This window comes from Aspergillus clavatus, genomic scaffold (assembly GCF_000002715.2).
Source record: "Aspergillus clavatus NRRL 1 1099423829800 genomic scaffold, whole genome shotgun sequence".
In the NCBI taxonomy this organism is placed as follows: domain Eukaryota; kingdom Fungi; phylum Ascomycota; class Eurotiomycetes; order Eurotiales; family Aspergillaceae; genus Aspergillus; species Aspergillus clavatus.
The window spans coordinates 1643873-1657652 of NW_001517099.1; the positions used below are offsets into that span (position 1 = coordinate 1643873).

The window sequence follows — 13780 nt, forward strand, 5'->3', positions numbered from 1 at the left end:
GTTTGTACAAGAAGGGAACGTATGGATGCCCATGTATGATATCCTCGGCGCATGCCTACGATGGTCTCCTCCAGAGCAGCAACAAGAACCCAATTATTATTGCATGAATCACAGACAACAGCACTCACAAACACACTACCCTCTCCTGATTCAATAATCCTCCACTCAGCAAAATAAACCAGTTCCCCCTGTCCCTTCGTCCTTTACAATCCTCCTCCTCCTCCTCCTTCTCCATCCTAGGTACCAAGCTAAAACAACCTCCGATGTGTCAGCGTTACGAATACACACTTAACTGCCCTTGCCCCAGCCAGAATCCGAGGCGGGGGCCCTAGTCTATATCACAGGGGTACATAACCATTACTACTCCGTAGCTACTACGGAGTACACCTATACAATCCTCCCGTACCAGTTACCACAGTACCATAATCCACGGAGTATCTACATTGAGTCATCCCGCACAATCACGACACGCAGAGAGTAGTAATCTACGGAGTAGGCCTATCCCAAGCGCCCAAGTCCCAACCGATGGAAGCAGCCACCAGCCACCAGCCGCGGATCTCTCGTTAACTCTTGCTCTTATGGGTTTAGTTGCCTTGCGGGAATCTCCGGTGGGAGATTTGCGTGGGAATACTGGTCAGTTCACAGTTGGTGAGTGGTAAGTGGTAACTGCGTAGTGCGTACTGGGTAGACTAGACTAGAGTCACTAGACTAAAGCCGATGTGGATGGGTCTATGAGTATGGGAATACGGGATTACTAGTTTACTACTCTCGTAGTATGGAGTACTTTGTAGTGTGAAGATCAGAGGATGATTGAAGTATTTTGTATACTCCGAAGTAGGTGTTGGTAAATACTGTTAATGTTATTAGGTAGTAGTGGAGGTGCGCTAGAAGGATGTTTTTGCAAATTTGTAAAAGAGAGTGAAGGATTATGAAATGCAAGATACAAGATGGAAGTAGGTATCTACGGAGTACCTTACTTTGTACCTATGGTACACTAAGGTACCTACCTACCTACCTCATCCCTACTCCTCCCTACTAGGTCAGATATGGAAGGAGTCTTAGTATGTCACTCAAAGGTTCCGATTGACCAGCTTGTCGCTTTCATCTGATAGTGTCATTACTAAGTAGATACTATCATCCATACTCCGCTAGGTACCTCGTGGAGCAGTACCCTGGAATGGGTATCTGAAACTACTACCTAGTACCTACAACCTGGTCCTGGGACAGACAATGCCTTTCTTCGTCCCTGAAGACCGACCATGTACAACCCAGCTACTTGTTTGTATGGCCCCCGCGGTATACCATCGTTCGCACAGAGTACCGGGGTGGTGCCTGTAGTCTCCCACCCCATATCCCCATCTACCTTTGATACTCCGTACTATAGCTATGCTTAGATAGTTGCCGACTGAACGGGCATACCCCCATCTCCTACAGGGGGTACTCCGTACTAGAATGCCACAAAGTATAAAGCTCAAACGGCACGGTTGTCCTCCAGAATCAGAGTTCAGAGTGGAGCAGACAGCAATCACGGAATCGTGTTACGATACTACTGTGGATAAATCAATAGTCTATGTCTACTGAGCACTGACTAACTACCGTGTAACCCTTTTCCAGACTTTCCCCTGTTGCTGGGAGCACAGAGCAGAGCCGACCGGTTGACAGCTGCTCAGCCTCTTGGAACCAAATCCGGTACTGGGTCCATTGGGGCTATAGTTCACCTCAAGCGTCAAAGAATAATAGGTAGAGGCGTGGTAGAACTACACAAGAGACTCAAGATACTCGCGTGGGGATCCCCATGCCCGGATTTCTTTTCCGTCAAGCGCGTATATAGCCCCCGGTACAACGCCCCACGGCTTTGTGGTCCATACTCGCAGACACATACCCCCGACCAGAAGAAGTTGCTTGGACTCCACGACGTGCGGACTAATGTGAGATTCGCCATCCCAAACTTCCAAGTTCCCAACATTGGTACACTAGACCCTAGGGGCATGGGGCACATCGAGCATACTTCGCAGCGCCACTCAAACAAGATGGTAGATCTAACGCCACGGCATAGGGTGAGAACCGTCCGTCCTCTGGAGACCAGTCCTTAGGACACAAGCAACTAAATAGAATTAGGATCGTCGACAGTACTTTGGGCCTGGAAAGGCACTATAGCAACGCCCGGCCCTCGTATGCCTATCCCCGAGTCGTCAAATCATGGATGAGCAATGCTTCTGGCCAGCGGGTGGGCGAAGTATGGGGGCGTGCAGAAAGTGTACACTGTAATAGGATTTCCCAAGGTTCCAGATCGAATACACGCCGTCAGCCTTGTTCGCAAACCAAATGACTTTTTCAACCTGGACAGGAAATGCTGTCCATCAGGCATGCTCCAGGCAGGGGACCACTCTGCGAGGGTTCCAGAAAACAGTAGGCACGAACCTGTCTTGCATGATGTCTCTGCAAGAACTGACAACGTTTGTGCAGTCAGCTGGAATACCAGTTGCCACCTGTGGCCATCGAGGGAAACTCTCAGGAGTTTCCCCGCGGCATGCTAGGCATGTGCTTTCTATGGCTGTGACCCCTGTGTACCTATAGAATGGAAGCTAGCGCACACGAGATGTAGCCATTCAGACGATACTCCGAGGATACATCGTAGTCCTGTGGCAAACTGGCGACAAAACTGATGAAAACTGAGGAGATTGGTCCTTATGTGGGTGACAGCCTCGCAAGTCCCAGTAAGAAATGAGATGTACTTTGAGGGTGGCTATTGATTTAGGTTCCTAACTTGTGATGGAAAATATTCGACGATGTCATCGCGAAACCTCTGACATCAGTGCATAATCAAGAAGCTCAGTCACCCAGAGTAAGTCATACGAGGATATGATGCCAAAAAACGATGCTCTTTGAGTTTGATGGGTAAGGTATTGAGGAGACTCGAGCATCGCGAAGTTGGTTGTTGGTGTATCGTGGGAAGCCTGCGTACGTAACGATGTATCAGACTGTAATAAATACTTAGGTACTTATTTTACGGTCCATACACCGCTGTAAGGGTAATTAATGGTAATACCAGAACTTATGCGACTCAGCCATCCACCCATCAGACAAAAAAAAAAAAAAAAAAAGAAAAGAAAAGGACCCGAGAGATAACATTGTGGGTCATAAACTTCACAATAGTCAAACCCATGGGACTGGCTTGAAGTTTAAGTGGCAGGGACCCAATTCTAAGCTTCAGAATCGGATTTAGAGCCAGCTCTTTCGAACCTTGACGGGTGGGCTCAACCGCTCGACGGCTCGAGAGCAGACCTAGGATTTGGGATTTGGGAGATCAACAAAAACCTACTTCGTAGTCCGTAGTACATACAATGGCGGCCTAGGTTCCTCATTCCTGGCCAGTCCATGGCCCAAGCTCTTTGCACCCTATTCCAATCAGAGTTTGGGATATCAGCAATAACCCATACCTTCTATCTCCTCAGCATCAATAATCAACAAGACAGCTCCTCTTCCTCAGGGTCAAAAAGGCAACCCTGACAAATGCTGCTTTGGTAGTCTCCCCATTCGACGCCTCCCAAATACCAAGACCCAGCCATTGTGACCCCGCTGGCCGGGAAACTTTTCCTGCTTCAGGCTTTGAGCTCGTATACTACTGTCCTATTTTCTCATGTACGTTAGCTGTGCCGTTGTTCCGATGCGTCGAATCTTCCGAGCAGCCTGCGGGAGGGGAAGCTCGATGGTACTCAATTGGCCATCGTGAACGCGTGTCACTGTCAAGTATTAGCTATCAGGGCAGAGGTAGTCAGACGTCAGTAAGAAGAACGATCAGCCATCCCAAAGGTACGATGATATCTCCTATGTAGATAACTATCAATCACAGAGTGCTTCTTGCAACAACTGACTTCCGGTGTAGTAACCTCAGTGGTTGCCATGTAGATCTCAGTAGGCCAGTAAGCAACTCCTCATGGCATCGTACCCTTATTGAGATCCTTCTTTGGGTTTGTGTAAAAAAGACAACCTAGTTTAGGCTTGATCCTTTTGACTTCGATCCTTGCAGCTCAAAAATATTGCCCGTAGGGAAACCGGTGTGGCTTTGTAAACCAGGTACCATCAGGGACGGATGGAGATTGGGGTGCTATACTTCAGAGTTTACGGTTTGTAGAGACTAGAGACTACCTACAGAGGCTGCCTACCAAGAGTTAGGTTAAGTTGCAAAGACCACTTTCTTGATTTGTCTAGCGTCAGCGTCATTTTGAATTCGTACTCAAACTCCGAATGATGATTGGCGGGGGGAAAGTGATAAACAAGTATAGAACCTAAGCGTACAGAGTATGTACCTAGGTACCTCCTATCTAGGGTATTATTCACTGTGGGGGAAACAAATCATGTATTGTGAGAGGGCTTGATTGATTGAACTCTTGAGGAGGGAGGATGAAAGTTTGGGACGGTGATGACTGGGGGTCACTCGGTAAGTAGGTAGCCTACTCCTGGCGTTATCTCATAGCCCAGAACAGACCAGAACATGGAAATGGAGATGGAGAATGCATTCTGGACCCAGATTTTCAGCGGTGGAAGATGTGACACTGCGACCATCTCCGCGGCAAGCCGATGGCCCTTTGGATTTGGAGTAGCTCACCCTTCTAGAAAAGTGGATTGAAATCATTGAAAATGGATCCTGAACAGCACAGGCTGCAGAGCACGGGATGGGCAGATGACTCTCTCCTGTATCAGAAATCAATCCGCAATGGACTGGTGGTGTAGCCTGGTTATGCATATTATCAATACTTATAGACATGGATAACCTCGCAAAGTTAATTTAACTCGCCATACGAGCTACGGACTACCTCCTGACTCTAGGTAGTCTTCGCGGACAAGTCTACATCTCGAGCACCAAAAAAAAAAAAAAAAGAGGAGAGCAATCTCAGGACGGTCGATACTCTGCAGCTAGTCAATCACTAATCAACCAGACCGCAAGGCCATTCCCGGATTCAAAATCAGTGAATATTAATCGATTGAACTTTTTTCCAGTGTCATAGAAATTGACAGGAACCCCGCGATTTCGATTCGGCCCCCAGTTCCCAGACCACTACCGCAAATAAAGCTAGCTATCGCTGTCATCCTGTCACTTCAGTGCCCAGCCAGCCGACTAGTAACAGCATCCTTCTCGTGTCACCAGGAAGCGGGAACGAATGAGCTTCAATATGTAGTCTCCTGGCACCTCATGACAACGTCGATGATCCCTGTCTGAGCCATATTTGCGTCTTTGAACAGAATGGAGGTAAGGAGGACCGACCTCAGGTGTACCATGTAGATAGATGTAAGCAACTAGCACCCTGTGATCCCTTCATCCCATGGATACAAGTCGCAAACGTGTTAGGTTTATGATGCCATCGTGCTTAGATCTAATAACCCCCTATATGTGATGCTATTATTCCTCACTCCTAGGCTATCTCCTGTTGTGAAACAGTCACCGCCAGTCCCACATGGATTCTAGACCTCTGTACATACACCGTATTCTCTGCCTCATTACTGCTCTATAACTATCTACTACTACTAACAAGTCGCCTAAGAACTAAGGTAGTATCGACCCCGTATTCCTATCCATTTCCCAACTCCTTCTCTCATCCATCACGGGTTGACCTTCCTTGGCTTCAGATCCTAGTGGAAATTAATACCTAGGTACGAAAAGGATTAATCAGTTCCTTATCCAATGAAGTCCTGGTAGGTACCCGTAGTTTACCCGATCAGAAGGCATATCTAACAAGTAACAACCAATTGGTTCATAATTTGCTTTACTTTCAACTTCTAAGCTATTTATTGTCTGATTTTGCCCACCCGAGGTCAGGTATCTAGTCTTCCCATTGGGTTGGTTCTTGCTTACCACTGTTGACTCCTGTCAGCTGGGAATCGATTCCATTATTGGCATACGGTATCCAGCCTGTACACCGTACCCCATAAGTAGATCCCGCATTATACTTTAGCATAAAACCAGAACAACATGGATGTCAGCCGGGCGGGATTTTCAATACTACCTTACCTACTTTTTATACCTCACTCTCCCCGGCATAATCCCTCCTATCACCTATCAAGAATCATCGAATGGGACGGAGTACCTAGTCGGTTCAATATACCGTCGGAGCTCATCCCTGTCATCATCCTTAATTAGCTACCTGACTATTCCCGAGCCTAGGTACTACTAGTGTCCGTAAGCTCACCTCGAGGACTACTCCATAATCCATTATATGATTGTATCATTATATGACCCTCCGTCTCTAGAATCAAGAGAGCACCCCTGGATGCCCCCTGGGCCATCGGATTACGGACACCAAATCAGTCTCATTTTTAAACAGTCCACGGAAACACGAAACGAACCAGAAAACCCGATTCCCTCAGATGTGTTATCCGTGTCTCGCTCTCTCTTTCTCTCTCCCCCCCTGCCCCCTCGTCCCCACAAGCTCGCAGCATCACAGCCCCGATCCTGGAGGACCGGATTCCTCGCCTCGTAGTCGTAGCCGTTGCCTTCCAAGAACTCTCTAGTAGTACTGGGATATGGATTCTTATAGTAATAATACCCGTTCTATGAGCGAGGATCAGGTGAGTCTTGACTCAAGAATAACTTTGTTCATTTCGAGTAACCTGTGCGATCAAATACCGTTTTGGACGGTTGGTCGTCTGTACTCCATACTGAGGTAACTATCTATCTACTCCTAAGTCTCCTATGACTATCCAACAACCTCTGCACTCGCCACGATTGTATGTGTTGTCGATCGCTGTAAGCCACATACTGGTGGCGGGGGTGGTGCATTTGCACTTCGTGAGTCGTGACTCTTTGGATTTACCATTCTTGGTGGGAATGCATATGGTCGGCTTTCTCACGAGCTGGGTTTTGATTTCTGTCTGGACTTTTGGTTTTCTAAGCAATAAGAACTCTCTCCAATCTCCCTCCCACTCTTCAAAACCCCGAAACAACAAAACACACAGGGAAAACACACACACACACACAAAAAGAAAAAAAAGAAAAAGAAAAAGCTAGCTATCTACCGACGGAGTCCATCATCCATCATCCATCCCTCCTTGTCTCCATAAATTCATCACACTATCTTAGCGGGAGCCACAAACCGTTCCCGACATGTCGATCCTTGGCTGACGTTGCCAACTTGTGAGAATTGAGGACTGAGGAGTGAGGTGACTGGTCACTGGTGAGCCCGCCGCGAAGCCGCGATTGAGAGTCTGGTGTGGAATTTCCCCACTTCGACCCTGACTTTCTGTAACCTCATTAATAATAACATAAATTTACGAATCAACATGGGTTGCCTAATGCCTAGTGCCTCCAAAAACTGTAAACAGGAAAAGGATATTTTTTTTTTTTGGTGAGAGCCATATGAGGAGGGATTCTTTTGATGATCTGAAATCTCATTTATTTGCATAAAAGAAAGAAAGAAAGATACGGAGTAGAGGCGATTCTTTTGCATGTGGGGATCGACAAATCTCATACGTGGTGACTAGCGGTTTCATAATTCAAGGGAAAAAAAACTGTCACCTGAAATATTATCCGCGGCCAATGGATCGATGGCTTGGGAGGACATATCCCTGCTGCCATTCAAGATCATCACTCGGATCGGCTCGCGATACTAGGTACTAGGAAGATACGTTCTAAAATCGGTCTTGATACCTGCTAGAATTCTCAGAGAGACAACCAAACACCATCACCAACAGATGCGGGACCTAGAAGTCGAGACTCGAGATTGAAAGCAAACAGTCAGTCCAGATTGACTTGATGAAAATAAGATTCCGGCCATCATGGCACTTATGGTATCAACTATAAGGACAGAACGCCTCTCCAGCCTTTTAATGGGGGAATCAAATAGGAAAGGTCAGAGTCGCAAGGCACACTAGAAAAAAAAAAGTAAACAGAATCGATCATCATAGACAATCCCAGAACACACAAAAAGAATCCAAAGACAGTTGCCCAACAAGATTCGCAAGAAATCGGCGCTAAAACGAGAGTGCATGAGAACGTCGTGATCAGCGTCAAGATGATACGTAGTAGGGATTTTAGTTCCCGACTGTAGAACGGGTGCTAGCAAATCAGAAAACACAGAGCAGAGAGAAGCGTGCTCGGCCAAATTATGCCTGGGTATCCATGCCATCAATATAATTGCGCCGCAGCAATGAGACTACACATGTGGCTGTTTCAAACAGCCTCGCAGTTGGAGCCAAACAAATTTTAACCAACTCCGAGGAATCTCCAGTCCGTTCCTTCGGGTTGGTTCAAGATGCGCGTCGGTTGTTTGTACTGGAAATTCGGGTTGTACGAAGCCATCATAGGATGTCCTTCGACAATTGGCTGCGGCACAAACGTCTGCTGCTGGTATTCTGGTGGTATATAGCCTTGGCGGGTTGGATCAAATCGTTGTTGATGCTGCTGCTGTTGCTGTTGCTGCATAAATTGTTGCATGTACTGTTGCTGCGCATGCTGTAAGTCAAGCGCCGACGTGACCGGGATGGTATGCGCAACTATTGGCGGGGTATCGTGTACAGGGATGTGTGTCATTGGTATGGTTTGTTGTGGATAGAAGTCCTGGCTGGGGGTCGAAGGTTGGTGGTAGTATGGCTGTTGTGTGAGAAGGTATTGGTCGCTTGAGACTGGAGCGGTGACAGGAGTCTGGTACGATTGCTCAGACACTGCATCCTCCGACGGTGGCCGGGTCATCGTTCCTGGTGGATGGGAGCGGTGCTGGTGCTTAGTTAAAGTAGTTTTGCGACAGAAGCTAGAAGGGAAACATTAGAAGTCTCGTAGTCTTGAACCAGTGACAGAATCTCTCACCTTCTTTCGCAGGCGGGCTCCTGACAGATATAGGGCCGCTTGCCAGTGTGAATCCGGCGATGACGAGCTAAACTGGAAGACTGCAACGACAGTCAGCGATGGCTCTTAGAGGATCATTGTTGGTCCAGCGAAGTAGACGACAGTCGGTACTTACATCGGAGAAAGCCTTGTGGCACCCCTCATGGTCACAGACATGAGGCTTTTCGCCAGTGTGTGTTCTCGAGTGTACTGTCAGTGCACTGCGCTGGATAAAGCTTTTGTTGCAGTCCTTGACTGTACAATGATATGGTCGCTCATTGGTATGTATTCGATAATGTCTGCAGAGATCTGATTTACGATTGAAAGACTGCAGATTTGGAATAAAGACAAATGGTTAGCGCAAACGGGTTCATACTCGGCTCCGACATTGTTCAACCAGCGAATGGGGAAAGAAGAGATGGTAGCTTACCTTTCCACAGTGCTCCCATGAGCAATTGAAATCGCGTCCACTGCCTGGTGCCATGATTGGTACAATGGAGGAAGATAAGAGCAAAGAATATCCAAAATCCTGTGGGGACAACGACCACAGAGACAGGGCGGGGTTGTGATACAGCTTGAGATCGTCAAAAACAGACAGGAAATCCAAAAAGGTAGCGACGTTTCTGATATGGGAAAAGCGTTGCGTATTAGAGTGGACTCTGCTATTGATATGGAAACTGAGTTTCTAGAAGTGGGATCGACAAAGGATGACAGACAAGAGAGATGAGGGGTTTAGATAGACGAGATCAAGAAGAGATCCAAATTATGAGGGCTTAATGAACGGCGTGATGATCAGCAGATGATGAGAAGAGAAGAGAGTGAAAGAGAAATGGAGGAGGAGATGAGACAGAAGAGTAGAGGTCAGTCAGTCAGTCGGTAGTGGATGATGGGACGATGCTGGCTGAAAGTTGGAGACATGCAGTGTCGATAATCGAAGGTGGAGCACTGGCGTTCAGCAAGTCGGACGCATCGCTGAAAAACGAGATAGGAGGGTTTCAGTTGAGGATGGGATAGGGAGAGACGATGCCATGGGGCTTGGGCTGGAGCGCTCGTTAAGAGTGGTATTATGAGTGATTGTTGTGATGCCGACGGTAGCAATAGTTGATGTTATATAGTCAAGCAACAACAAATAGTTCAACCAGTATTAAGGTGTTTGGTCGGGTGGAGTTGTAAGTTGTATCGCTCTGGAGGTGATACAGGCGGATGTCTCTTAGACTCTGATGGCACAGAGAGAGACTGGCTGTCAGGCCAGGCGGTACAAGAGATAAATAAGAACACTCTGGATGATTGATCTCGATAGAGAATATAATAGAGCACAGGAACAAACTCAAAGAAGGGCAAAAAAAAAAAATACAAGAGGTTATTATTCAGATATTATTGAATGGAAAGGGGGGAGGTAATAAGGAAAATGGAGTGAGAATTAAGAGGGACTGGATGGTCAAGTTGTTGTTCTTAATTTTCTATTTCTTTCCTTTTTTTTTTTTTTTTTAATTTTGCAGTCTCCTTTTTATTTTATTTTATTCCCTCTGCTCTCTTGGATGAACAAAACAGAAGATACTGTACAGTGTGTATTTTTATCGATAAATAATAATGTCCATCGACATATTAAATTTAAAATTATTATTAGTAGTAGTAGTATTAGTAGCAGTACTCCGTTGTCACTAGTATTAGTCTCATTAGCGTACAAGTTGCCTGAGGCCAATAACCAGAGACCAAGGCTATCTAGGTGGACACCAGACTTGGCAGCCTACCCCGGAAGGTTAATGGCTGCTGATAGGAAGGACTCCAGATCTCGAGTCAGCCATTTTGGGCCACAGTGGGCAGGGTAGAAGATAGTGGTACTGCGGTACTGTGGTAGAGTAGGCATTTAGTGAGGACCATCTTTTTGGATGTTTAGTAGTGCCCAGATAGGCCAGGCCAGATGAAGAAGAGAGGAATGCTCTCAGAGAACATGTCGGTGATGGGAGGTGTGAACGAAGGACCTAGCAAGGATGTAGTTCGGGGGTATTTTTAATTTTCATGGGAGCACTATCCTATGTTCCAGGGTTGGTGAGGAAGACCATGATGATCATCAATGCCTTTCATCATTCTGGTCAGATTACTATTGTCTCTATAACCCATAGACACTTAGGGATCAACTAGGACCTAACCTACTTCCATAGTGGTTTGTACACAAGATACCCGGTACAATACTCAAGGTACATGAACAATCGATGGTCATACAAAAGGGTCGTCAATTGATACTCCTCTGTGTAAGAGTACCTGCTACATACGGAATCTTTCGTACTAGAGTAGGTCTTTCTCTACCTACTCAATCGGTACTAACTTCGGTTCCTCTCCTCCCTGGAGAGAAGTCGATACTGATCCCAATTCCCAACTCCATAGTCAGACAGACCCGTTGCCTGTTGGGATTGGATGACCGGGGTAAGAGGTTAATTTATGGAACACTAATTTAGTCACTTTAGTAGTTACTTTACGTTCTCAGAGTCCCACCGCCCCAGTCCTAGGAGCAGATATCTACTCTAGACGGCTCCGTAGGCCCAACCTAGGCCCAGCTATCTACTCCTGTACTCACCTAACTAGCTGACTGACTATATATGTACATAGTAGTACATCCTGCTAACAGTAACGAATACCAATCTACCAGGCACTAAAGAGGCTGTCCGAGGAAGCTAGTACGTAAGGGTTCTAGGCAAGTATCACCTACTGAACAGTGTTCCGGTCAATGTTATTTGGCGGGGATCAGAGGGATCCATCTGGACTCCCCAGTGCCTTAGGCCCAACCTTTCTGAGACTGGAGGAAAGTTTCAACCAATGGCGATCCAGACGAGATCGGGAGTGAGTAAATTCGCCTCAAGCCTGGCCTTGGAAGAGACTTAAGCTAGCATGTTTTGGGTCTAGTCCACTGCATGGCGCAAAACAACATACCCGTCTTGATTGTCCGATTTGCTTGTATTGTATGCATGATACGGTTTCAAACCTTTTCAACCCAGGTTAGTTAGGTACCTAGGTAGGTAGGGTATGGATATGGATAGGTAACTACCTACTTCGGTAATAGTAATAATAGCGTACCCCATGAATATGATACCATCCATCGGTCGTATTGTACTGAAACAGACGCTCCTTGTATATCTGACAGGCTTGAGGCTGCTCGGCGCTCACGGAGGATGAGACCGAGTCATGAATGTCTTTTTTTAAGAATCATAAGATGTTGGTTTAAGGTTCAATGGAGGAGAAAGTGAAGAGGGGGACTAAACTAGCTCTCTACTCAGACAGTCTTTGGACACCGAGCAAAGACATTGCACGGAATTGACAGATGGCATGGACCAAGGGGTGGCTTTTTTTGAAAGGTTGGTACCGGGCGTACAACTTCTGTACCACACAGCATATAAGCATTTAGTGGTTGAAACTCCTACCAGTGGATGGAGAAATTTAGCCTGTCAACAATTTAGATTCCTTTATGGACTTCCCTGCATCATGAGCTGGGGGGGGGTGATTATTATGGTGAAATGGCGACTTATCAAATAATGGTTTGACTGGACAGGGTCACACCTGGAAGAGTAATTTCTCTCCATCCAGTCGCGATAGCTGATTACCTGCAGTAGGCCTATCTATACCTCAGCTAGTAATAGGCTGCAAATGCACCAGTACAACGAGGCGTCTTCTGGCGATGTTTCGAGAATTTGAGCAGCGTACCTACCACCACCAACACCCATCAGAGATGATATGCAAAAGATCCTCTTCGTACAGTGAGTGATAGCAATTCGATACTAGACAGTACTGTAGTATGAAGTATTCCATACATGCTACGAAGTACCTCTCCATAGAGATCGGCACTCCCCCGAAGAAGTTGTAACTGGTAAGCCATCCATCCATCTCTGCCAGTCTATCTACCGTACCTGCTGACTTCGTAGTCCCGTAGTCCATCTTAGCTACCTAGGTATCTGCCTATATTCTCAGGTAGATTGTCGCCAATACCAGTATTATACCACTTTCCACGAATCATTGATGCAGTTCCTTGTCTTAGATTCGATAGCAGAATCAAAGTCTAAAAAATCTCACCATACCACAATCATTTCCCATAATCCTGAGCCTTTCACACGTGGTTTTTTCAGTATTTGTATGTTCTTTTTTTCTTTCTTTCTTTTTTTTTTTTTTTTTTTTTTTTAACGGACTTTACCGATGCTTCAGCCACAAGGAATGCGGGTGCCGAGCACTGTCTTTCCGACTGTACGAGGTAATCCGAATCGTGATCCATGTGGGAGGTTCAGGATGATTGTCAATAGCATTGTCTGTATGTATATCCTCCTCGGTCGGCTACGTATCCATGGTAAGTTTGCCTTGCTTCTTGTTTGGTTTAAAGAAAGGTAGATAACCAGGTACTTAGTAAGTAGCTCGCCATCCTTGTAGGTTAACCGCCCACAGAGGGGATGGCTCATTCTCGACACTGCGAATTGAAGCCGTAGACACCAAGCCGTACTGGAGATGGTTCTTGCGGTTGATCAAATGCAGGCATCATATGTTTAGAATGTCGCTTGTACCTGAGACGATGACACATCTCATCTACCTCCCGTCCCGTCCAGTGCTTTTCGGCCGTTCCCCCAACTCACTCCTAACTCTGAGAAGATCATACTCTGATAGATAGAGCTTTTTCATGCATAAGTTACTTGGTGCAAATGTATATCTACTTCCCCATTCGTGCCTAAGGACTCATTCCATACTCCGTGGTGCCCTACATAGAGCCGGTTCTCGATGGGCTTACGAGGCAAACCTGGAAGGCGAAAAGTGACAGATCACCACCGCCAGCTGATTGAATTCTGCGCCCTGATTCCACGCATAGTCCGTATCCACAAATCCCGAGGCGACATCTTCTGGAATGTGGCGATCTCCTTTATCACTAAGTTGATAGATATGTTCCAAATTACAATGCAATTGATTGCTCGGCGTTGAGTATCTCCTGCC

At 46.5% G+C, this 13780-nt stretch overlaps 1 protein-coding gene across 1 annotated transcript, besides 6 other annotated features; it reads right to left on the minus strand.

Annotated features, from left to right (window-relative positions):
* Positions 1–209: 209 nt before the first annotated feature.
* Positions 210–233: a microsatellite.
* A 2852-nt stretch (positions 234–3085) lies between these two features.
* Positions 3086–3114: a microsatellite.
* A 5086-nt stretch (positions 3115–8200) lies between these two features.
* Positions 8201–8995, minus strand: ACLA_050570 (putative C2H2 finger domain protein; the record flags this gene model as incomplete). The annotated part of the gene is made up of 3 exons (XM_001272010.1): positions 8201–8744; positions 8801–8872; positions 8955–8995. The coding sequence occupies 3 exons, from the start codon at positions 8993–8995 to the stop codon at positions 8201–8203; spliced, it is 657 nt and encodes a 218-aa protein (XP_001272011.1).
* Positions 8386–8417: a microsatellite.
* Positions 8996–10442: 1447 nt separating the features above from the next.
* Positions 10443–10468: a microsatellite.
* Positions 10469–12943: 2475 nt separating this feature from the next.
* Positions 12944–12986: a microsatellite.
* Positions 12947–12985: a microsatellite.
* Positions 12987–13780: the final 794 nt, after the last annotated feature.